At 42.4% G+C, this 26,717-nt stretch overlaps 1 protein-coding gene across 1 annotated transcript in view; it reads left to right on the top strand.

The window, feature by feature from the left end:
- LOC146856773 (otoancorin-like) overlaps positions 1–26,717 on the top strand; it is a 484,135-nt gene that overhangs the window by 341,569 nt on the left and 115,849 nt on the right. Inside the window, exons 17-18 of the mRNA XM_085647226.1 lie at positions 394–487; positions 5,323–5,500. Of these exons, the coding sequence (XP_085503352.1) occupies positions 394–487; positions 5,323–5,500 (272 nt within the window). The remainder of the gene's footprint in view (positions 1–393; positions 488–5,322; positions 5,501–26,717) is intronic.

The following is a 26,717-nucleotide window of genomic DNA, read 5'->3' as shown; positions in this document are numbered from 1 at the left end:
TGCCATGCCCTCACATTCGGTGCGAGCGATGCCCCCACTTCTAGGCGATGTTTCGTTTGGCTATCATTAGTCCCAGTGTGACCCAGGTCATGCGTGTACTATTTAGGTCTGTTGGTTCCCACACAGTGGAAGGTTTTTAAAGCTAGATTGACATGGTTTCAATATTCCTTGGACATGCTTGCACGCAACCATATGAATTATGCGTACTAATGAAATGGAAGTTTAATATCTAAGTTAGTCAAATTGTTAATGAAGCTGCAACCAATGTGTAAGAGAGTGAGAGTGCATGGAGCGGGACTGAATCATGCAAGAGTGGTAGTTATTCGAGCGGAGATGCATGAAATAGCAAAGTGTGTGAAACACATTTACAAGTGCACAATGTTATTTTCACAGCGCTACTTCGGCTTGGACTAAGGAGACCCTGGAGAAGCTGGGCATCTTGGCAAGTGTGCTCAAGAAAGAAGATTTGGCCCCCATTTCAAACACGGTAAGGCCTGTGCCCAGCCCCGTGATCGTCTCACAATGCAAGGGATCACCTGACACAATAGGGTTCGGTGGGGTTCTCAGTTTTTGAAGGGATATTCCAATCCATCATGGAATGAAAAGTAGGTTAGTAAATCGAAGTACTTCTAAAGGTAGCATTCTGGGAATATGTCTCAATAATGATTTGGACCACATGCTCCAAGTACACACCCTTACTCCCTTTGCTCTCGCGAACGCTAAAGTGAGCTTGAGAAAATTAAATATTTATACATTTATTTTTGACAGTGTACAGTTGTGATTTTCACCAGCAAAGACGAAAGTTTCATACTCCTAATATTTTACCAGTGAATAACAGATAGTACATTGTGAACACAGTCTACGGGGTGTTTACACAAGTGCATTAGGAAAGTCACTCTTTCCACCAGGGTTTCCTAAACAATAAAGTGCTATGATCTCCTACTGAAGAGGATAACATCAGGTATGGTTAAAGAAATGCCCACTCCTATGGGTAAGGTAATGTTCTTGGAAGAATGTGAGCTACACACTTTGTGTTCCGAGCAGCAGCAATCATCTAGGGGATCATGTGTTTCGGCTCATAAGGCATATAACTGCAAGGGAAAGAAAAGAACATTTGCATTGGCATTTGCAAATGAATATATGGGACACGTCGAAAAGATGAAATCCAGCAGTTAACCAAATGTTCCTTATAGGAGGAAGTAGTGCACACGACATAACCAAAATTGGGTGTCCAAAAGTAACTTTTCTCATTTTATCTGCCACTAGAATCTTTGTTCTCCTCTACAGAACACGGACCCAAACTCGAAGACTCTCTACAAAACTAAATTAGATAAACAACTAAACAAATCTTATTGGACAAGGCAGCTTTTCACTCAATCTTAATTGGCACGTTTTTTGATTGGCTCGCTGCAGATGAGAACAATCTGTTTCAATTAACATAACAAGACATAGGGCCCAAATTCTGCTCCATGACTAAAATAACAAAAAAATGAAAGGAGCTATCATGGGGCAGGGAAGCGTCCGCTGATTTCCTGGCTCAGGCAGATGAGCCTCAAAGGGATCCCCACCCCCTAAAATAAAAAAAAGCAAATTTTGAGCAGAGTCCATTGACCCTGAGATAGGGTTCATGGACCACATCTCAGCTCTAAAATCCGTGAATCCTACCCGGGATCCATGAACTTCCTACAAGGACTTTTCCTATGTTGGGACCCATTTCGGGTCTGCAAACCTTTAGCTTACCCATGCACCATCATGTGCCCTTGTTGCCCTGTCTCCATAGGGCCTGTAGACCAATTACTGAGTCTGCAAACCCTTGCATCTTCTAACAAGGATCCATGAGTCTGTGTGGGTCTACGGACGCAAACTGTGTCTGTGAAAGCAGGAAAAAGCAGAAAGGGAGGACAACCTCCACTTGGCAGTCCAAAGGTTGGATGGGTTGGATACCCATGGGAAGTTGGAGTTGTGCCCAGGTCCATGGCAAAGGGCAACCTCCCGCCCTTGTCCTCCCCAACCCCCACCCCATCACGATCATCCTTTGGCTGCACGCATTGGGGACTGGCCGCACATAAAGGTTGGGCACAGGGCCATGTAATAGGTTAAACTATCAGTCAACCTCTGCTGGGCCCAACCAAAGCTGTGCACAGCAGACGATGGGTTCAGATCCTGCAACCAACCCCATACTGTGCATAGATGAAGGACCTATTCAGAAGGAGATGGCTGCTTGTGCCAGGTTTGGAGCAGATCCTGACTGGCCAGGCTTTGTGGCCAGCTCCAGCTGCCCATATCCAAAGGCTGTGACTGGGAAGGTAGGGTGTGTTTTCATAGACTGTAGATGTCATAGATTCAAAAGATCCCAGAAACCCACTGAAAAAACCAAGGTTAAAGTGAGTTTATGGTTAGATTTGGATATAACACCTAACATATGTTTAAAAAAGATCTTAGAAATTCAACCAAAAAACCAGAGTTAAAATGCAGTAATGGCTACAAATGAAAACCAACAAAAACACACTGAAATGTGAAAGTTATGGTTAGGTCCGCAAACCAAAACTCGCACAGCAAATACAATGCTTGTGACTTCATATTATTTACACCAATAAATAACACCAGTGCAATCAAATAGCAACAAATACTCAAACCAATAAATAATACTACAATGATAGTCATGTCTCATAGTGCCTAGTGCGATTAATCTGTCAGATCAAGGGGAAGGTCATAAGCAGTGCATATTATGTGTAAGCTATGGTTTTCATTTCTGTTGTGCAAGTTATGGATTGGGAGTTCAACTATAATTTGGGAATTTCAATAGTTTTTGAGTTTTAATTGGTAACCATATCTTCCCTTGGTTTTTTAAAGAGGATTTCTGAGGTTTTTAAAAAAGAACATACGTTTAGGTATTATAACCAAAGTTAACCATAACTTCAATGTAACCTTTGTTGCTTCAGTAAATATATATATGCAGCTGAGCAGAGTATATTATGCTATTTATTACCATCGTTATGTGTTGGGAGGGGTCATGACTTATGACAGGTGAAGCCTCAAGGAGGCTATGATGCCCCTCCCCTGCCTCAGTTTACTGCACCAAAATAAACATGGGAAATACAAAATAAACATGTCGCGGACCTGTTTTATATAATCCAGTATCGTCATCTTGGGATTCTGGTAAAATGTACAAATCACTTGGCTTTCGGCCTTGACGTTTATGATGTCACCAGAACAGTGAGTAGTAATATTAGACCATAATACACAGGTATCGCCTATATAAAATAAATATATATATAATCAACTTATATAAAGCACTATTAAAAACTTACCTGCAATGTAATGACTCTTATAATGTGATGGTCCCATTAGGTGGAGAATCCTAATTTAGGGCCTTATGTAGGTAGCCTAACATTTACCACTTCATAAATACCGACTTTTACCGATTCGGTATTTATGAAGTGGTAAATGCTATGTAGGTAATTAGTCGGTAAAAATTACCGATTTGGTATTGGTCGGTAATTAAGAATCGGTATTTACCGATTCGGTAATGGTAACTGGCTTCCCATTGATTCCTATGGGCCAGGAGGCCGATTCGGTAATGGGGGGAGCACAATCAAGGGTGGCAGGGTGTCACAGTGACACCCTGTTGCACCCCTGATTCCTGCATGTGTGCACATGTGGCACACATACATGCCCTAAGGGCATGTATGTCTGCCACATTGCACACTTCTAAGGGCCAAATAATGTTTTTTCTAAGACATTAGTCATTTACCACCAACTTTTAGTTGGTGGTAAATAACGAATCCACACTCCACCCACACACTCCCCCTACATCTCATTTCAGGATTCGGTATTTACCGAATCGGTAAAATTACCGATTCGGTAATTTTACCGATTCGGTAAATTACCGAATCCTGAAATGTCCCCCCTACATACCAAAAGCCTGAATACCGGTCGGTAACGGGATTTTTACCGAAAATCGGCCGTTACCGACCGGTATTGGGCTTCCTACATATGGCCCCTAGTGCCGAATGTGGTGACTTTTGATGCAGCCAGTACCTCTGAGTTATGGCACATGTAATGAAGTGATACACAGGGCTTTAAATGAGAAAAAAATAGTGCAGGTACTCATTTAAATTTGGCGAGTGAGCGGGGCTAGGGGGCGGGGCTAAAGGCAAGACATGCGAAGCTTATTGACTTTTTATTCTGGTTGCAGCACATACCAAAACAGGAGAAATGTGTTTCTTTAAACAAAACAGGTTAATTCGTTATACAAAACGAAAGTCAAACACAGTGATATTTTAACATTTGCTTATTTTGTAATATTTCTCTGACTTGTCTCTCACACAGAAACACGCACACACAAGCAGGCAAACAGACAAACATAAGCAGACACTCACACCACAGAATCAGGTGGGATTAAAACCCTTTTAACCTCCTTACCTCCCATGGCTTTCCTCATTGTGCTGTCACTAGGCTGCCTCGATTCCTCGCAACACAGCATGACGACGAACACCCGGATTACATGCAAATGAGCCACGGTGAATAGTTCACCGGGGGCTCAGCTCAAGGCTATAAAAGTGCTTTAGCCGCCAAAGAGACAGGCTGCCACCACTAGAGGCCAATGCGCCTACCCTTCATGAGTACTGGTACTCTCCACGGCAGTAGAGAAGTGCCGGCACTCAGAGTGATAAAAATAAGAAGTGCCAGTACTCAGTACCTGTGAGTACCGGCCTATTTAAAGCACTGGTGATACATTCACATAAAGTATCCAGTCCCGAGGTGCTCTTTGCTGCGCCTGAGGTACAGTGTAAACCTGTTTTTTTTCTGAATGTAACTTCTAATTGTGCCAGTGCTCCACCTCTTTGCTTATTTGTCAGTCTCGCAGCGCTACCTCCGAGCAACTGTCCCAAACTAAATGAGCCAGCAGAAGGCAGGCGTATTACTGCTGTGTGTTTTTAATATGAGTTTTTCCTATATTGGATTGAGGGAGACATAAACTTTCTTTCTTTTTACTTTTTCAATCACTGTGGTCAACTTCTGTTTGTGGAGGGCAAGTAAAATGATGGCACCCTTCCGGGAAATAGCTGCTCTTAATAGGCTCCTTCTTTGAATATGCCTTCAACAGGTATATGGTGGGGCTTAGATGTCAAGGTACATTTGCATCAGATTATACATTTGATTAGTGAAATGCACCCCCAAATGCAAGGCAACTGATATTAGGAAGGAGGCCTTTTGTCATGTGTTAGCTTTAAATGAGGTAATTCCAGACGACTCTACCTTCATACATGAGACTTTGTTTTGGAACATTAGTGAGAGTCATGTTTTTATCTTCTGCAGGAAGACGTGAAGTCGGCCCTGTTGGCTATCCTCGCTTCCGAAGTACGCCCAAAGGAAGCATTTACTGTTCCCGACTTCGATAGCACTCCAGACATTCAGCCTCTCTCTGAAAAACTGGCCAGCATTTACAGCAGCCCAGCCACAAACAGCAGCACCAGCCGGAGAAGGAGGGCTCTTGGTAGGTAAAAACGAAGGGTCCGGGAGAACCAGAGGTGGATATCTCTCTTTCTCAGTCCATCGGCTCCCAGCTGTCTCAGTTCTCTTTTCTTAAAATTTCAACACAACTCATTAATTCATATTATTTTAATTCTTATCATAATTTAAAAGTCGTGGCTTTACTAATCACCCTCTCTTCCTAGCCTCGTAATCTAAGAACTAAGGTCATCGTTTTACCGCCTGCTCATTCGCTCGGCCACTCTGACTGCCTTTGTTTCATTCCCAGCCCCCATAACGTCTAGCAGCCTCAGTGCCGGAATGAATGGGCTACATGTCTCCAGTACACCCTTCCCTCCAACACTGATGACTTCCATACCAGTGTTTCACATTGTCTCTCACTTAGAAGCTCCATTAACTCCTGTCTTTCCCCACTCACAAGTTCTGAATTAGAAACAAAATCATATTTTTCAAAACACTTTATTATGATCTCTTGTGAAATCTGTAGCAACACTATAGTGTAATACATATGTTGTGCTAATTCGGAACTACGTGTGCTAAATAGAGTTTGTTAGCTTCACAAACAGCCTTCCAAATTAATTTTTATTCTAGTGTCAGACGCATTTTTAGACGTAAAAACGTGTTTGCAGTTTTTCTATGTCCCTGCGCAGTTCAAGTTCAGCACTCGAACACACGTTAGAGTCTTGGGCAGTGCTTAGTTTGTAAAATAGTGAGTGCCAAGGCCCTTTTCAAGCGGCTGTGCAGGTTACACCACCCATCGGCCCCGCCAGCGCTGCCAATACCACTACCAAGCGTTACAATTAATGGGGTAACCCAAAAATCATCACCAGACCTGGGTATAATGCGGGAATAAAAGAGTATAGGTCCGTGACTGCTTTAGAAGCTAAATAAATTCAGAATGTATATAGTGTGTGTTGCATACATAATCAACACTGGTATTTGATACCCTGTGGGGAGACACTATATTCCAAGAATATTTTTAACCATATACAATAAATGTAAAGCAGGAGCGCCAAAACAGTTATAATCAAATAATATCTGTGTATTCTATATATTTAGAATCCAAATCACAATTAAGTATTTTATAGAAGGTTGCAAAAAGGGAGACCTGTCCAGTAAGAAACATTTTTCCAATACGTTTTTTTGTATACAATTTTCAAAAGGCTCTATTGAGGACTTCAAATACTGGCTTCTCAGCGGAAGCTACCTATACCAGGGGATATTATCGGCCCAGTTTGATTGCTTCATACACCTGTGATGCCATCGCGGCACAAGGATTAGGTTGCCTTACCCCGTCCTGGAGAACACTCGTAGCTGAGGTCCAAATCACCCTCATTGTGTTAGTCGAGTCGAAACGTCGACGCTCTACTCCCACATGGGGCCTGTACCGCTTCCCCCAGCCCATTTTCCGAAGTTGCATTATTGCAAAAATTGTATATAAAAAAAGTATTGTAAAAAGGTTTCTTACTGGACAGGTCTCCTTTTACTGGTCTGATTTACCAGTTTGTTTTTGAAAATATTTGAATTGTATATTCCTCTAACCAGTCACCTTCACTTGCACTTACCTATCACGAGCAAACCCAATCCCGTTTCTTTTCCTTTTTGCAACCTTCTATAAAATACTTAATCATGATTTGAATAAACAGATATTTTTTGATTATAACTGTTTTGGCGCTCCTGTTTTACATATACCCCACAGGGTATCAAATACCAGTGTTGAGTATGTATGCAACACACACTAGATAAATTCTGAATTTATTTCGCTTCTAATACCAGTACCAACACAAGTACTAACCCTCACACTCCTACAAATGTCACCATTCAGGCTCTAGTCACCCAAAGCTATAATAATGGCGTGGGCGGCAGGTATTAGTCATTTTTTTGAATTCTTAAACAACCGTTGTGCTCATTTCAAAATTAGACTGACAGCGCCACCATGTGGCCAGCTATCATAAGGTCCGGTGTTGATAGTGAAGGGCCATGCAGAGCACCGGAAACTGCCGGCTCAAATTAAGCACTGCTTAGCTGCACTATATAACTATATCAACATAAACAGATAAAGTAAGTGTTCCGTTGGCTGCGCTTGTTTACTCTTTCTTGGCACATTTTTTTGGGACAATCATTTTTCCACAGTATGACACGTCATCATGTAACTGCTGTGTTTAAAATACTTCCTGGACTTCCCATGCATTTTCCTGTCACTGCATTACTTACATAGTTTGTAACACCGTCCTTCGTTCATTAACCTTCTCTTCTTGCTCCCCATTTTATATTTCATTGTTATTTCCTGAATGATGATAGTCGGCATTAAACTTGCGTGTGTGTGTAGAGGGATTGACGCTTCTTCATGCATCCTCGGCTTTTGTTCCAATATATGTTGTGAATGGCGCAGAGAATTTATGGTCTAAATTACAAAGCATTTTTACGGTTGTAAACACTCTGATTCGGAGTTTGCGACCGCAAAAAATGCTATTTGCAATGTACTAATCAGATTTTAAGAGTCAGTAAACTTTTACTAACCCTTAAAACATTGTATCGACCTCTTGCCTATTCGGTATTTGGAAGGTGCGAGTAGTAGGCGTCCCTTCCAAATACCAGATCGCTATGACATGTACCAATGGTTTGTGGCCAAAATGTAATCATAGAATGTTGAAAAATGACCTAGTCCTGAGTTGAAGTAGTAAGCCATTCGTAAAATGGAAGGGGTTCGTTAGACCCTTCTGCTTTGTGAATATCAAAAAAATGTGTTTGAGAGTTGCCAGTTGTCCCCTTCCATTCCAGATCTGTGGTGTTTCAGCAGACCTCATATGGTATCTTCTTTCAGATGTTAATGTACCATGGTAACTAATGACATCACTCCCATGGTTCTGTTCCACCTGTGTTGCCTAGGTTTTGGAATGTTAAAATTTAAGATATCTGTGAGCAGTTGCCTGTACTGGCTGTGGTATGGATGGGTTCTTCTTTCTTTGGAAATAAACCTTAAACTGCTCTTAAACTCAAGCTTGCCTCCTTCATGATCCTTAAACTCTATGAAAATCCTACACCTCATAATTACAATAATTACAATAGGGCTGTATCAAAATTAAAATGCACTCATAATGAGGACCTCAGTGTCCTGACCCCAACCCTGATCTTTGTGTGTGACTGCTGACAAGCAGTCGACCTGTATACAGGTCAATGGGAAGTCCATCAATGTGTACTTTCTTTAAAACCTGTGGTTGGTCCACTGCCTACTTTCAAACAATCTTAGACAAAGTAAACTTTTAAGTTTAATGCAGCACTGTTTTCATTAAGAAAAACGGTCTGCCTTTAAAAAAAAACAAAAAACTTTTCTTTATTAAAAGTTAATCGCAGACTTGGTGGTCCCCTTATGCTAGCAGGCCACCATGAGTATGATGGCCACCAATTAGAGTGAATTGCACTTTGCGACTTACCTAATTAATATTCATGAGTTAGGTCAGATTACAACTCACTCGGAATCAGAATTTTACGAATCAACCTTGGTCGTACATAGGCTGGGTCTTAAAACTCATTAGGGGTTACAAAAATACTGGCCACAAACTGCAACCAGTTTTTTGCAGTCAGTAATATGTATCAGTGGCCAAAGGAGCACTTTTAATAATGGATTGATATGGTTGCATTCCTGAAAGAACAAGCGCAGTCTGTCTTCCTGCTTCTGCAATCTGTATATCAGTGAGTTTTATTTGGAGTCCGCCGTAGATAATTGTGAAACAGTGCCATATTAAAAAAATTGCAATTATATATCATGTTTCTAAAGCATCATGGGGAGCTTCAACAGAGAATCATGGACACAACCACTGGGGAAGCAATAAATCACATATTCCAGCCAAGACCCTCGGACTACACACTCATTATGAGCTGCCCGGTAAACAAGGCAAAAATCTGGCCCAAGATGAGGCAGACTCCAGAGGTCCGCACAAAAATGAGGAAATACCGGCGGAAATCAGTACTTTCATGTCCAATTCTGCGGTAATTCATCAGATTGGGCTGGATATTTATTCAAAATATCCTGGTGAAAGTTTAGAGATCTTTGGTGTTTCAGCAGATTTCATAATTCCAATAAGGCCGCATCTAAATTAAAAGGCCACTCATAATGAGGTCCTGACCCCAACCCTGAATCTTTGTGTGTGTGTGAATGCTTACAAAGAGACGACTTGTGTATACAAGTAAAAGGGAAGTCTTTAAATATCTACTTTCTTTAAAACTTGTGGTTGGTCCACCTTCAGAACATGACTACTAAGCCTGGGCAAAGCACTACGCTACGCTCGCGTAGTTTGCGAAGTTCGCCCTCTTCGCACTACGCGAATTGCACGTAGCACAGTGCGAACACGCGTAGCGTAGTGTTGCGGTCATTTTTTGCTTGCTCGCGGTCCTCAACGTCAAGTTGGCGACCGCGAGCAAGCAAAATGACATCCCGGCGAGACTTTTTCCTTGTTCGCGATCAGCAACATCAAGTTGGCGATCGCGAGCATGGAAAATAAACCTCCCTGCGAGATTCCCAACGCGAGGAGGTCAGGTTTCTCATTGCGAGGGGTCGCGTATGCTCGCGACCGCTCGTGATGAGAAACTACCAGTTCGCGTTGAGAAAGCTGCCGCTCGAGTAAAAATCTACTCGAGCAGCAGAAAACTACAGCTCGCACTGTGCAAGATGCCATTTTCAATGATTGCACAGTGCCGGTTGCTTGTCCGCACTGTGCAATCATTGAAACCGACATCTGACACAGTGCGAACAAGGTACTACGCAGTTCGCGAAGTGCTACGCGTAGCTCGCGTAGTGCGAACTGCACTTTGGGTAGCTTCGCGAAGTGCTACTTCGCGAACTACGCCCAGGGTTAATGACTACACAAATTAAATTAGCATTGAAATTGGCACCTCGACCCGTGTTTTCAGTTGAATGTGGGGCTAAAGACTTAACGCCATCCACTGATAATTTAAGACTAATATGGAGGGGTGTTGATAGTGACAAACTGTTTATGTTACTAGTGAAGGATAATGTGCCCCTTATTAACTCATGTCTGTTATTCAAAACTCCGCACCTAGAGATAGTCAATGATTTCTCTAAACTTTGTACGGTCATCAAAACCTTACTGTCGAAGCCCGCTTCTTTGAGGAAACAGGGCCCTCGATGGTTTGATGACAAATGTTCATTGGCGAATAGGAACCTACGTAGGGCCCTTTCAGCCAAACCCAGGTGTATCCCAGATGTGAAACTGGCAAGGCAGAATTGTAATGCAGCAGTTAGCATCAGGAAGGGAGTACTCTTAAACGATCACTGGGAAACCTTATCTCAAGCAGCCATAAATAAAAAGGGTAAAATGTTTTGGTCTGCTGTAAGGGATCTCCGATCCACAGAACAGTTACTAACCCCCATCAGCTGCACCATATCCAGGGAATCTTGGATAAACCACTTTTCTAATATTTACGCCACTTCTTCATCGGAGATGGACCTGTACGAATTTGGACCATCCGCTGGCATCCAGATAACACTCCCCGAAGTAGAGGAAGCAATTCATCACAGCATCGGGAATAAGGCCCCCGGCCCAGATGGGTTACCAATAGATTTAATTAAATGGAACCCAGATTTCTGGGCCCCGCTCCTTTTGAACGTTTTTAACAATTTAATGCACGCCCCGCTACCTAGCACTTGGGCAAAGAGCATTATTGTCCCAATATTTAAAAAGGGGGATCCGTCTCAGCCTAGCAATTATAGGCCGATCTCATTGATTGATAATACCCTTAAAATTTTGGGCAGAGTTTTATACAAAAAGATCCTGGAATGGTCAGAGGAGTGTAGTATTCTAGATCCTTGCCAGTTAGGTTTCCGTAGCAAGGTTGGTACTAATGAACAATGCCTTAATCTCAACCTTGTAATTGGGAAGTATACTATCGCTCGGAACTCCCCGGTCTATTTGGCCTTTATGGATTTGTCCTCAGCATTTGACCTTGTGAACAGGTCAAGGCTGTGGGCTATTCTACTGGCCTATGGGCTGGATGAGCCACTGGTTCATTTTCTGGCATATCTCCATAAAGACCTCGAGGCTCAGGTGAGGATAGGTAGTGGGGGAGAGGTCTCAGAGTCATTAAGGTCGGAAGGGGGGGTCAAGCAGGGATGTGTCCTAGCCCCCCTCCTTTTTATTATTTATATTAATGGTCTAACTAAGTCTTTGGTACCTATGACCCAAGATGTCCCCATGACTCTCGGCAGACCTCTTCCTGTACTACTTTACGCAGATGATGTGGTTCTTATAGGCCGCACTCCTAATTCTTTACGTATCCTAGTACAGTCCTTTTTTAAATTCATGGATAGTTTGGACTTGTGCGTTAATTTCCAAAAAATCATTTTAATTGTCCTGTGGCCCTAGAAAACGCCAGCTTAGTTCTATTGTTGTCGGCAATCAAAAATTGACAAGTACCTATAAATTTCCTTATCTCGGAGTAGTCTTTGCTGCGAACGGCTCCTGGACTGAGCATCTTACTCACTCCAGGAGCAAGTTCTCAAAGACTATTAATTCTATTTTTAGTTTTCCCCGCCCAAATAACACAGGTGCTATTTTAGCTATTTTTTTTTTTTTTTAAATTACAATGTGTCCCTGTGGCCACGTACGGAGCTTAGATTTCGAGCACCGCAGATAGTTCCTGCATTCAGCAGGAAGAAAAACGGTTTTGTAGAAAGCTGTTGAGTATCCCAATCTCGACCCCACAATACATTTGCGAAAAGGAATTGAATTTAAATTATATATCTGATTTTATACGCGCTCGCCCAGCTCTCTTCTGGCTATCAGTCTGGAAGAATCAGGCAGCTACCTTAACTAAAAACATCATAACAGACTGTTTGAAGTGTGAGAAGGGGATGGATATTCCTTGGCTATCTGGAGTGTATCAAAGCTTATTCAGCGTCAATAAGGGCTGCATTTTCTTAAATCCTAGTGAAGCAGAAACTGTAAATAAAAGAGAACTTAGAAGCGCTCTTTATTCATTATATAACACCGTAAGAACTGTGTCGGAATCAAATAAACCTACTGTTTCCAGTTATATGGCCTACGAACGGCACTGCTACCCCCTACCAAATTATCTCACCTTACCTATGAGTCGGTGGGAAAGGAGCCTCTTATTCCGCATGAGGGCTGGGACAGTTAAATTTGCTTTGTGTTTCCCATTGGGTTATCATCCGAAACTCGATTCACTACCCTGCCCATGTGACGGGGTGAGTGGCCAATCAATTCAACACTTTCTGTTTTTCTGCAAATATTACATGAAATATATCAAGTGGCTTCTTTTCCCATTTTTTTTTAATAAGAGCAGGCCTATTAGTTTGGTTTCTGCTTATTCATGTATGTTTGCCTTGGCTGATGAAGACCTGGTTTTTCGTCTAAGCACATTTTTGAGAATTGCCACCAGGGCGTGTAAGACAATGTCTAATCACTGAGTTTTATTCACGTACGGACAGTTCTTAGCCATCGATTGGATTGGTTTTATATATTAGTGATTTATTTATTATTGAGGACTCTTGTTTTATTCTGTCATCCGAATTTTATGATATTCTGTTTATACAACTGTAATTCTAACTATTATGTGTTGCTACCTTTTTCCCTGTCATTTTTAACCATTGTCGTACTTTTATGGATACTATGTTTATCCGAATAAAGTTTTGTGAACTGAACTGAACTGACTACACAAAGGAGCAAAGAATGCTTGCCTGGTGTTCTTAAGAAAGAATCCCTGTATCCTACAGGTGGAATCTGGAAGAGCTGTTCGTACATAATGCTTGCAATATTTGTCTCCAGGATATGTTAAAAAATTGGCAGAGGCAACACCCAGAACAGATCTACCAGACCATCTGAGATAGTTTGCTTGGGGACCTGGTTCCTGAGAGACAAGAGTATAAAGGGTCGTGTTGGCCCTGTGTCTCAGGAGTATGCTGTACTCTTTAACGTTTTCCCAGGTAAATGGTGTGCCACTTGGAAGACTGTGGATACCTGCACCAGTTTATGGGGTCGCCTGCTAGTAATTTTAAGGTGACTGAGGTCATTAGGACCTACCCAAAGGAAGATATATCAAAAACATTGAAACATGTTTTTTTTTCCTAATTTGCTTTTATGTCATGTTGACATTTTTTCCTGGACAAATCAAATGCATTAGGGACTACAAATAAACAGGGGTGGAACATGGATCATTTGCTTCGATGATAGTACCTCATTTGACAGCCAAACCACTTCGACACATACAGAGTTTTTCAAATCCTGCAATTGGCATCTCCCAAGGTGTACCACAAAATCAGAGAAACCTGATGCAACCCTTATATGATACATCTCTTGACTTAGGGCCATATGTATCAAGCAAAATTGCGATAAAAAACCCCGACATTCGCAGAATTTCGTCCTTTGCGATCGCAATTTTGCTAAGTGGTATGTATGAAGGCAAATTTGCGTGCAAAATAAGGAATCGCAAAATTTGCAATTCCTTATTTTGCAATTGCATTTAAGGAATCGCAAATTTTGCGATTCCTTAAATGCAATGTAAGAAGCACTAAAAAAGTGCAATTTGGCCATAAGGAATCGCAATTTACCACCAACTTCAAGTTGGTGGTAATTTGCGATTTCTTTGAAAAATGCACTTTTTTGCATTTTTCAAAGTGCATGTGAAGCACATACATGCCCTTAGGGCATGTATGTGCGCCACATGTGCACCCATGCTTATTACAGGGGTGCAACAGGGTGTCTTTTTGACACCCTTGCACCCTTGAAATTGCATTCTTAATTTGCGAATCTCTAATTGCTAATCGCAAATTGAGAATGTCTTCCCATTCATTCCTATGGGCCTCTAGGCCCATAGGAATGAATGGGGAGGTATTCCTTAATTGCGAATTGCAATTTGAGATTCGCAATTAAGGAATATGTAGGATTCGCAAATTTTATTGCAAATCATACATAGCATTTTGCGATTCTCAGATAGCGATTCGCAAAAAATCGCTATTTGAGAATCGCAAAAGAGGATTTTGATACATATGGCCCTTAGTCCCACTATAGTACCTTGTGCTCCATATGACTTCAGCTCCAAAAGTTAAAATGTGAAAATTTTCACCAGAACCAACAGCTATATCCTATCCAGCTTTCTGCGGAGGAATGGAAATACCATGCAACACATGTCCAGAGAGCTGCTGGTGTTTACCGGTGCTTGGCACAGCACTTAGAGCCAGATGTACAACCCTTTCGTTTTGCGAGTCGCAAATTGCGTTGTTTTGCGACTCGCAATTTGCAGCTCGCAAATTGGAATTTACAACAGTGTCTCAGACACAGTTTGAGATTCCTAATGGGGTCGCAAATTGTCTGCCTCAATAATATTCATTAGGCAGGTGCGATATGCGACCCCATTGGGAATGGCTAGCACTCCCAGGGACCACCATATCTGTGACTGCTTTTTAAATAAAGCAGTTTTTTTAAAAAATGCAGCCCGTTTTCCTTAAAGTAGGCAGTGGGCCGTGGGACCACTGTCTGTTCTTAAAAAATACTTTCAATGCCAGTCACATATGGAAGGGGTCCCCAAGACCCCTTCCTGTTTGTGAGTGGCTTACCACCCATTTGAAATGGGTGGTACACTGCGTGTGTTTTGCGGCCGCAAAACAATCTTACATTCAACTGCGGGTTGCTATTAGGAATGGACGCCCTTGGCACACCCCTTCCTAATAGTGATTTCGAAACACTATTTTAAGAGTCGGTAATAGGTTACCGACTTGCAAAATAGGGTTTGTAAATAGGGCAGACCTATTTTGCGGTCGCAAACAGGCCGGTATCCTGTTTGCGGCCGCAGAAAACAGTTGTACATCTGGCCCTTACTCTATAACACCAGCACTTATTAATGACAGCTCAACACATAGTGGCGCTGTCTGTCTGTGATCTGAGAACATGGGAACATTGTTAAATATTGCAACACAACCTTTCAAAAACAAGAATACCAGTGCACTCCAGGCCATTATCACCACTTTGGGTGAGCTGGAATAGTCTAGCTTGTCTAATTTTTAGGAGTGTGTGTGAGTAGCAGTTGTACTAGCGCTGCACAGAGCTGGTAGGGGCAGTGGATAGTGCAAGCTGCTATGGCAAACTGAGAAATATTTGGGCACTGGCACTTATTTGTTTTACAAATGTATCTTCTTGTGGGATTAAAGAAGAAAGGAGGAGGCTGTTCCACATTTTTGGAGCAATGTAAGAGAACGCCCGTCCTCCTGATCTGATTCTGTGTGTGCGTGGGGTGTGTGCGATTGGGAGTCCTGCGGAGTGGAGGTGTCTGGGTGGGTGATAGAAGGAGATGCGACTGTTCAGGTACTTGGGGCCTAAGTTATTTAGGTACTTGAATGTGTGTGTGAAAACGTTGAAATAAGCTCATTTGTGAATTGGCAACCAGTGGAGCTCCCTGACGCGTGGTGTGATGTTGTTTCTATGTGGGAGGTTGAGGATGAGTCTGCTTGCCAAGTTCTGAATTGTCTGTTTGTAGTCTTCTAGTGAGCTGGTGGTGAGACTGGTGTAGAGGGCATTCCTGTAGACCAATTTACTGGTGACAAGGGCATGAGTGACAGTTTTTATAGTGTTTCTTGGAGCCATTTGTTCTTCAGCATCTTCAGGGTGTGGATTCAGAATCCAGTGACTGCATTGGCTTGTGCAGTCAAGTTGCTGTTGATGATTTTCTGAGGCTCATGGCGTGGGTCAGAGCTCGACTGGTCATCAGTTGGAGTCCTATGGTGAGGTGTTTCTGCCGAAAATCACTACTTCTGTCTTGTTGTTGTTGTGCTTCAGATATTTGGCTTTCATCCAATTAGCAACTTCAATCATGCACTGGTCAACTTTTTTCTTGTATTGGGGGGATGTCACTGCAGAGGAAAAGTATGAGTTCCATGTTGTCAGCGTAAGAGAGGACGTTGATGTAATATGTACAAATGACATTGGCTAGAGGGATAATGAATGTGTTGAGGAGGGTGGGACTGAGTGATAAGCCTGAGGCACTCCACAAATGAGTTTGCAGGCTTCTGCAGAGTAAGATGCCAGGCTGATGGCTTGTGTTCTATCCTTTAAGAAGAAGCAGAACCAGGAGAGCAGGTCCTTGGATGCCAATCGTGTGAAGGCGCCTGATGAGGATGGGGTGTTAGACCATGTCAGTGCTGCAGAGAGGTACGGGAGAATGGAGGATGTCATGTTGCCTCTGTCAAGGATCATGCGGATGCCATCTTTGGTGGTGATGAGTGCTGTTTCTGTACTGTATTTGGGCCTGAAACTGGACTGCATGGTGTAGAGGAACTGATGGTCGGTGAGGTGTTGGTTGATTAGTTTCCCTAAGACCTTTGCTGGGTATGGTAGGAGAGAGATGAGTCTGTAGTAGGAATGCGTGGCTGGGTCAGCAGATGGTTTCCAGAGCCTAACAGTGCGTGTTCCTGGTGTTCATGAATGTATTTGAGTCGATGGAAGGGTAGACGATGGGTGTCAGTACTTTGGTGATCAGTAAAATTCCTTTGGTGAAGGCATGGTGGGAGCAGGGTCAGATGTGGCCCTGAGTGGATGGTCTTCATGGTAGCAGAGGATTTGATGATGATGATGATGGTGGGCCATGAGATCAGGGTTTGTTCTTCAGTCATGATGGGAAGTTGAGTTGCAACTTTGACAGGGTCCATTTGAGGATCAAACAAGCTGCATATGGAGGTGATTTTGTTACAGAAGAATTCTGAGAGCTTTTTGCAAAGGTCTTGTGAGGGAGTGATGTTGCTGGAGGCAGCAGGAGGCGTGTTGAATTCTTTGATGATGGCAAAGATTTCCTTGCTCTTGTTAGTGCTCCAGTTGCTTGCAGTGGTGTTTCATCAGCCTCTGTGTACCATCTGACCTGTGGTAGTGCTCTTGCTATTGGGTTGCGCTTGAGGGGAGCCAGTGCATGCAGGGATTCCGCTGGTCAGGTTCTGGATGACTTTCAGCAAGTTTCTTGTGTGCTGTGGCTGATGTGCAGAGAGGTTGGAAGCCAATTTCTCTTCTGTGATGCTTTTCCAGATGTGGTGGGCTGTTCTGTTCCTGATAGTTCTCTGGTGGTATCTGAAACTGATGAGGGTTTGGTCTTCCCAGGTCATAGTTGCTGGCTTGTCAATTGTGGGGTTGCTGCTTGAAGATAAACTCATGTTCAATAAGTGCCCAGCATTGTAAGCGAGTTTGGTTACATGCTGGGTGAGGCCAAGGTTTTCTAGAAGCATGGTAGAGTTTTGGTTGGTGCTGTCTTCTGGGTGAATGCTTTTTTAAAACCATTTGAGCTTCACGAAATTTGCTAAAACTTTTTAACCTGATGAAAAGGCTCTCTAAAAGCAGGTACCATCAGAGAATTTCCTGAAATCAAATATTAAAAAAACACGCCCACGAGAAATGGTTTTACATTGAAGTTCACCTGCAAAAATGTCTACTTAGCAAGAAACCTTTACATTAGGCAAAGTTTGGGGAATTGTATAAATTATGTGAAGTTCCAAAGTTCTCTTCTTCCCAGTTTAACCTGCAAACCTCAGACCTTGTATACCCTATACTTATAATAAACCATTGCATACAAGTCATGTAGATTATATCCTGGTGGAGGGCCCTGTTGGATTCATCCTCCATTGGCTCTTTGTCCAAGTTCGAGGCCTTGGTGGCTCAGGATCATTCAAGAACTACACAGATCTTGGGAAATAATGTGGCTGTTTTTGATTGGGTAAATTACTTTGGCAGTTTATATGCTGTTGATTCTGCAGACCCCACAACATCAAACTTTTTTTTACCAATCCAGACAACATCCAGCAACACGCCGATGTTTGAAACTGCAGGCATCATTCACTCCCTGAATTCCTTTTCATGCGGGCATGCAGCTGGCCCGACTAGCATCCCTGCCGATACTTTTATTATTCACATAGAGCTCTGGTCCCAGTATCTTTTAGCCTTGGCCAACAAATTTACAGCAGGAGCCCCCATTCATTACTCATGGAAAGGTGCCAAAGTCTTACCCAATCTTGGATAGATGAGAATAATATTCTAAGCCCCTTTCAATCTGGCTTCCATACTAAGGTTTCAACTAGAGACCAGGCTTTTCGATTTATGTTAATATACTGGAGAACTGTACTAATCCATGGTGACAGCTTGTATGTCGCACTTTTGTGACCTAAAATCCACCTTTGATATGATTTCTAGACCAAAACTGTGGAGTATTTTGGCCAATTTGCACGTCCCCCCTACAATGTTATTTCTTTTAATCCATTTACATGAAGGCAACTATGCACGTATAAGATGGTGAGGTGACCAGACACCGCTGACAGAAAGAGTACCAGTGTGCAAAGCCGTTCGACAGGGATGTGTGCTGGCACACACCCTATTTTCACTTTTTATTAATGACATTGCTTCCATTTTGGTTCAACTGGGGGCAGACACTCCATCGTTGGCAGTTTTTAAAACTCCAATCCTTTTATTTGCTGACGACACCCTGTTGATTTCCTAGACACCGGCTGGCCTCCAAAAACTTCTGAATTGTTTCAACTAATTTTGTGAGGAGCGGGGCTTGGAATTTAACACTTCTAAAGACCAAGGTGATGTCCTTTAGGCAGCATAAATAATTCAAGAGCAAACTAATCCTGGGTGGAACCTCTCTTGAACAAGTTGACTCCTTTGCATATTTAGGGGTTACTTTTACAGAGGATATGTCTTGGCAACCACACATTAGTCAGGTCACAACTAGGGTAAAGCAGATCTCTGGTGCAATACTTAAGGAGTTTTCGACATATTACTCTAAACCCATTACTCCTGCACCTACAATCTATGATGCCAATGGTCTGGAATCATGCCTGTATGGGGCTGAGCTGTGGGGTGTTGCCGAACACTATGACATCACAAAATTTGAGAACAATTTTCTCAGGAATTTGACTTCCCTTCCATCTAGTACCCCGTTACAGCCATTGTTCAGTGACCTAGGTGTTACAAGGGCCATGCATACAATTTGTCTATGGCCATTGTTGTACTGGAGGCGCTTGTTGACCACTCCCTAGCTTGCAAAATATATTGACAGCCTAATGGATGTCATGAAGGCTGACCAATTTAACTCAATCCCATGGCTTTTAAACATGAAGTCAGCCTTGTATTCATTAGGCTTTCATGATTTGTGGAACCAACCTAATACATCTGTTTTCCCATCTACAGATGAGCTCGAAATTAAATACTGGTTGCTTGTGGATGACGAGGTCATTCGGAAGTCAGCCACTGCTAAGCTGACAAGAAATCAAGATACAGAGGGGGCAGGAGCTATTCTGGGACGTAGTAACGGTCCCATTGCATAGGAAACTTTATTTCCAGTTTCATATTTGTGACCCTACCCCTTAGGTCATTCACAGCAGGTTGGTAGGGTGATGGAGGTAGCACTTGTCCTTCCTGTGACCATCAGATGGAAAGTGTTACACACGTTATGTTTGCTTGCCCAGGCTATTCATCTAACCTGCATAAATGGCTGGCACCGATATGTAGGTCACTAGGTTTATGGAATCACCAGGATGCCCTCCGTATTCTCAGATCTGACTCTTCTATAGCACTGGTCATCTCCGTTGCAAAACGTTTGGGTGCATTGTGGGTGCTACACAAGAAACCCCTAGGTCAATCACCTTTCCGGGGGCATATGTATCAACATCACCATTTGCGATTCTCAAATAGCGATTTTTAAAGAATCGCTATTTGAGAATTGCAAAACGGGATGTATTTAAAAAATCGCAAACTTTTTGCGATTTCTTAAAATTCCTTAATTGCGATTAGCAAATTGCGAAATCGCAATTAAGGAATACCGCCCATTCATTTCTATGGGCCAGGAGACCCATAGGAATGAATGGGAAGTAATTCTCAAATAGCGAATTCGCAATTTGCTAATCGCTATTTGAGAATAATTTCAAAGGTGCAAGGGTGTCATAATGACACCCTGATGCACCCCTGAAATGAGCATGTGTGTGCATATGGCGCACATACATGCCCTAAGGGCATGTATGAGCGTCACGTGGCACTTTGCAAAATTAAAAATAGTGCATTTTGAAAGGAAATCGCAAATTACCACCAACTGGAAGTTGGTGGTAATTTGCGATTTCTTAAGGATAATTCGCACAACTTGGGTGCTTTTTACATATCATTTAAGAAATCGCAATTTGCGATTTCTTAAATGCTTACGCAAAATTAAGAAATCGCTATATTAGCAATTCCTTAATTTTGCGATGGGATTTTGCCTAATACATCCCGTTTTGCGAATTTTTAATCGCAAACGCTGTATTTTGCGAATCGCAGCGTTTGCGATTAAAAATTTGCTTGATACATATGCCCCCCGATGACTTAACGCTCAGTTTTTCTTATTTTTGCCCTTTGGGTTACCTTTTTTCAATACCCCACATTTCATTATATTTTATTATTTATTAATATCTGTTTATAACTGTATATAGACATATATCCAATATGAGTTTATGGAAAATGGATGTACTTTTAATTACAACATTGGAATGTTGGGAGCTCCATTGAAGACAATGGAGTGCTCCTGCTTCTACGGGCCGGTAAAGGGCCGCAGAGCAACATTCCAATGTGTTACAAAGGCCTCTCGGAACATCCCTCGAGCTTCGAGAGGCCTTTGTTTTATTTGTTAGAACATTCTGCCCTCTAGTGGCAGAATTTTCTAATAGCCTTTCCTTGTAGCCCTTCGTAGCAGGGCTACACTAGCTATTAAAGTCCCGTCCCTTGTTAAAGTCCTTTGCCTTCGGCTCGGGCCTTTAACGCGGGAGCGGACCTTTAATAGCCGTTATAGCCCGCTACGGTGGGCTATAAGGCTATATTGTTTTATTTTGCTTTTTTTTTTTTTTAAGTTTGAGTTTATTGAATAAAAAAAGAAGGGAAGGGGAAGGGAGGGGAATGGAATATAATCATCATGGTAAGCAGTACAAAGAATAAGCAATTCAATAGGAGCTCTCAATAAAAGCAAAAATAACAAGCATGAAGTTTACATGAACAGAACCTACATAACAGGAGTAAAAAACAAAACAAACATATAATATAGTAGAAAACGTGATATCATAACAAAAAGGCATTAAAGAAACAAGAAAATCATGGTGGCTTACGCACCTCAACTGTGTCAGGGTTTGGAGAAGCGTGCACTGGAGCAAAGAAGGAGAGATAGGATATCAAAGGGAGCCAAATCAGGTCGCGTTTAATCGCTAGAGAAACGGGAGATACGTAATTAGTATCCAGGCGATGATGGAAACAAACTGCATTCCACCAAGAATGGTAGGAGACATTTGCAGCCTGTTTCCAATTAGAAGTAATGGTATGGAAGGCCACGGCAACTAGAAGGTCAAGCAATAGGTAATGGGAGGGAGGTTGTGGAAGTTTCGGTGATAAGGAACCTAGAAAATCTTGCGAGGGGGAAAAGGGAATTTGAAGTTGGAATAACTTTTGTATTTGCGTCCAAACTAGGTGCCAGAACTTGGAGATAGAAGGGCATTCAAACAACATATGTTTGAGATCTGCAACAGGACAGGGACAGGACCAACAGATAGGGGATGTGTCAGGTGAAAAACGGGATAAAGCATGTGGAGTACATAAAGTCCTGTTATAAATAAAATATAAGGTTTGGGTAGTATTAGCAGCTCTAGAGGTTTTATGAAGCTTAGCCCATATTTTGTCCCAAAAAGGTATTGGCCAATCCTGAGAAAGATCCAATTCCCATGCCATCTCGGTCTTAGATTTTAGTCTGTCAGCGAGGTATCGAAAAGAGTTATAAATAGCAGAGGCTGAGGGAGACGTCTTCAATAATAAAGAAGTAGCTTTGCGGTCCAAAGGAATATCGGTAGATGGAGCCAAGGAGCGAAGATATAAGATCAGGACTGGGAGAAGGGCATTGTATTGCGGTCGAGCAGAAGAGGGCAGTGAGAAAGAGGATTTAAGTTCTTGGAATTGGAGAGGAGAATCTTGGGAAATTAATTGAGAGATCCAACACAATCCTCTAGAATGCCATGTCTTCCAAAATATGGTGCGATTACGAATTTTGAAAAGAGAGTTGTGCCATATCGGCTGTTCGTGAATGGAAAGGAGGGAGGGATAAGATGATAGTATGTAAGGAAGAAGGAGAGTACGTGAACGGGAAATAACAGGCGTACGAAAGCGAGCTAAAGGAGACGTGAAGGATAAGAAATCACGAAAGGTAAATGGGGACAGAAAGGAAGATTCCATACTTAACCAGACGGGCGGATAGTACGGACGGTCAGAAGAGAACCAACGGGTCGATTGTTTCAAAGAGAAAGCTCGATGATACTCTCTGAAATCTGGAAAGCGCACACCAGACTGGGCCTTATCCTTGCGCAATGAAGCCAAAGCTATGCGAGAGCGCTTGCCATTCCATAAGAATTTCAGCAACAAGGAATCAATCCGTTTAAAGAAGGAAATTGAAATATGTACTGGAAGCATGGAGATGGTATAAAGAAGAAGAGGGGATAACATCATTTTTACAGAATTGAGCCGACCCCACCAGGATAGAAAGAGCGTGTTCCAACGTTGAATAGCCGTATCCATTTTCTTGAAGACATAATCAAAATTACATTTGAGCGTATCAGACAAGAAAGGGGCGAACCAAACACCCAGATATTTGATCTTAGAGGGTTGCCCTGAGAAACCCGTTTGGGAAAAAAGATGTTTTTGACAAATAGGATTTAAAGGTAGAATCTCGCACTTATCAGCATTTAGGCGATAGCCAGAAACCGCGGAGAAGGAAGACACCTGCTGGAGAAAGGAGGGAATAGAGGAAACAGGATCAGAGCAGTAAAAAAGAATATCGTCAGCATAGACCGAGAGTTTAACCTGGCGTGAACCAAATTTAAAACCCGAAATGATGTTGTCCAAACGAATTTTGGTGAGAAAGGGTTCCAAGGCTAAAACAAAAAGTAGGGGGGAAGAGGACAGCCTTGTCGCACTCCCCTGTGTAACGAGAAATAATCGGAGGTCATCCCGTTGACAAAAATGGAAGCCTGGGGGTTAGAATAGAGTAAAGAAATATTAGAGATGAATTTGGGAGAAAACCCGATCCAACGCAAGGCCTGAAACATAAAATCCCATCCAATCCTGTCAAAGGCTTTCTCCGCGTCTAAAGAAATAGCCGCGAAGGGAAGTGACAAAGAGGAAGCCTTGCTAAGAATATTAAGAAAAACACGGGAGTTGTCAGATGAAAGGCGGCCCTTGACAAAACCTGAATGTTCAGGGCCAATGAGATCGGGTAAAAGGGGATCCATGCGCAGTGCCAAAATTTTAGCCAGAATTTTGTAATCCGTATTGACTAGGGAAATTGGTCTGTAATTTTTGCATAACGAGTGATCCTTATCTTCCTTGGGAATTAAACAGATTAAAGCCTGTTGGAAGGAGCGACTGGAAGAGCCTGCTGCAAGGAAGGATTGGAATAAGAGCAACAGTTTAGGGAGAAGTAGAGAGGCGAAGTGGTTGTAAAATTCAATAGTGAAACCATCAGGGCCTGGAGATTTACCGTGCCGCAATTTAGAAGCAGCATGGGAGATTTCAGAAAGCGAAATGTCCCGTTCTAGAGCAGTAAAATCAACATGAGAGGCCGGGGGGAGGGAAGCGAATGAAAATATGAAAGAAGATCCGTGGTCTCCGGAGTGAGTTCGAGGGTATAAAGATTGTCATAGAATTTAATAAACTCAGAAAGAATGTCCTTATCTTTAAAGCAAGAGTTCCCAGTGGAAGTCTTAATGGATTCAATCTTTGTACGCTCCTTCCTTAACTTTAAGTAATTGGCCAAAAGATTCCCCATTTTGTTCTTACCCCCATAATACCTGGAATTACATTTTAGCAAGAGATTAGAGGCAGCATCAGTTGTAAACCTATTGAAGGAGATTTTCGCTTCAATAAGTTTTTTAAGAGAAATCTCAGATTTAGAAGCATGGTAGTCAAGCTCTAAAATCCTAATATTAGCTAAAATGCGTTCGGACCTGGCTTCTCGAAGTTTCTTTCGTCAGGCTACAAAATTAATAATAAAACCCCTGGAGGCTGCTTTAAAAGAATCTCAAACAGTAACAAAAGAGGAGTCAGGGGTAAGATTGAGAAGGAAAAATTCAGTGGTAAAGGCAGTAAATTCAGAACAAAAGGCAGGTTCCAAAAGCAAAGCATTGTTGAAACGCCATCTGCCAGAGTGAGGGGAAAAAGGAAGTAAGTCAAGGTCCACATGAACCGGAGCATGGTCCGAGATTAGGATGGAACCGATGTCAGAGCGTATAGCGTGCTGGGATAAGGATTTACTAACAAAGATATGATCAATGCGGGATTGTGATTGATGTGGAGGGGAGTAAAAACTGTATTCTCTAAGGTCAGGATTACACAATCTCCAGATATCCCCCAAGGCATTATTTTGAAAGGTGTTAACAAATTGAGAGTTCATCCTAGAGGGGATAAATTTAACTTTGGAATGACGATCGAGGAAGGGATCAACAACTTGGTTACAATCTCCCCCGAGAAGTATGTAATCTCCTGAGAGGGAGGACAGCTTAGTTGAGATAGAGGGCCAAAATGATCTATCAATTCCAGTTGGGGCATACACATTAAAAAGAGTAATAGGAATATTATCTATAAGCAGTGTGACAATAACCCATCGACCATCAACAACATCACATTCATGAGTGATTGAAGAAACATTTAACTTTTTATGTAATAAAATCACAACACCATTTTTCTTGGAAACTGTGGGGGAGCAAAAGACATGACCCACCCAGCAACGCTTGAGTTTCAAAGCCTCCGTTTCAGAGAGATGTGACTCCTGAAGGAGGGCAACATCAGACTTAAGTCTCGCTAAATGTGATAAAACCCTTTGCCTTTTAATGGGATTGTTTAAACCCTTAACGTTCCACGATGTAACACGGAATGGAACAGCAAAGCAAAACAACTAACAGCAACATGCTTATTATTGCAGAAAAAATAACTTGAGAAAACTGCGAGAATTGAAACGAATGATGGAGAGAGGACAGAAGGAGAAAAAGCAAAAAGGAGAAAAAGGGAAAGAAATAGAAGGAAAGAACCACTATGGAAATAATACTGAGTCCAAGGAAAGGAAGGAACAAGAGGGGAAAATGGGGGGTGAAGGAAAGTGAAAAAAGAGAGGGAAGAGCAAAAGGTAAGAGATCAAGTGTAGAAAAAAGGACAGAAACGAAAACCAACAAGAAGACAGTACACGTTCGAAGCGAACGACTGAAAAACATACTTACGGAACGAAAAACTCAAGAACAAGGATGGGGCGATGGCGCCGGGAGACAGCGACGACAACATCTAGAGCAGACAAACGGACTCCAAATACCATGGCTCGAAAAAACGCAGCATATAGAGGATAGCATGGCACATCAGGGTAGGAAGGAGATGTCTGTAGAAACAAAAGAGATATACAATTGAAGGGAAGACGAGTCATAGGGAAGTGGGAAAAAACAAATTACAATTGAACTACAGAGGGGACACATGAGAGTGAAAACGGCTGTTGGAAGAAGAAACAGTAAGGGATTCATAACATCAACGTTAATGGGGAGACAACAGAATCATAACACTACGAGTTCCAAAAGGAGAAGCAGGACTTGTCAACCAGGTCTGGATACATCCATAACATCTGGGCCTTGCCGTTGGAGAAACGCCTGCAAGGCCGCAGGATCTTCATACTTGGTTGTTCTGTCTTTATATGTGACCTTGAAGAGACAAGGATGTAGTAAACCATATCTAGCATTCAGGGCCCGTAATTGAGGTCGTATGTCCAAAACCTTCTTCCTTCGATCTGCAGTGGCCTTGGAGACATCTTGTGAAAGATAGAGGCGGTGACCTTCCCACATAATTTGCTTCTTGAGTTTGGCAGCTGAGAGGACCTGTAGGAGGTCAGTGAATTGCAGGAATAACATAATTACACCTCTAGGTTTACTAGTGACCTTCAGGCCAAGGCGATGAGCCCTTTGGATATTAACGGAGGTTAAGGCCGGAGCATCTAAGATCTTGGCTAGAAAGGATTGGAAGAAGACGGTGGGGTTTGACCCCTCTGTAAGTTCTGGAAGACCATATAGGCGTAGATTGTTCCTGCGATTTCTGTTTTCCAAATCTTCCGTTTGGCGTTTAAGTAGAAGTATCTCCGCCTCCATTGACGGAATATGGGAACAAGAGGATTGCAAAGAGTCT

The sequence above is a fragment of the Triturus cristatus genome, chromosome 3_2 (genome assembly GCF_964204655.1).
Source record: "Triturus cristatus chromosome 3_2, aTriCri1.1, whole genome shotgun sequence".
NCBI lineage: Eukaryota > Metazoa > Chordata > Amphibia > Caudata > Salamandridae > Triturus > Triturus cristatus.
The sequence above is the reverse complement of the archived record's forward strand: the minus strand, read 5'-3'. Positions and strand labels throughout refer to the sequence as shown.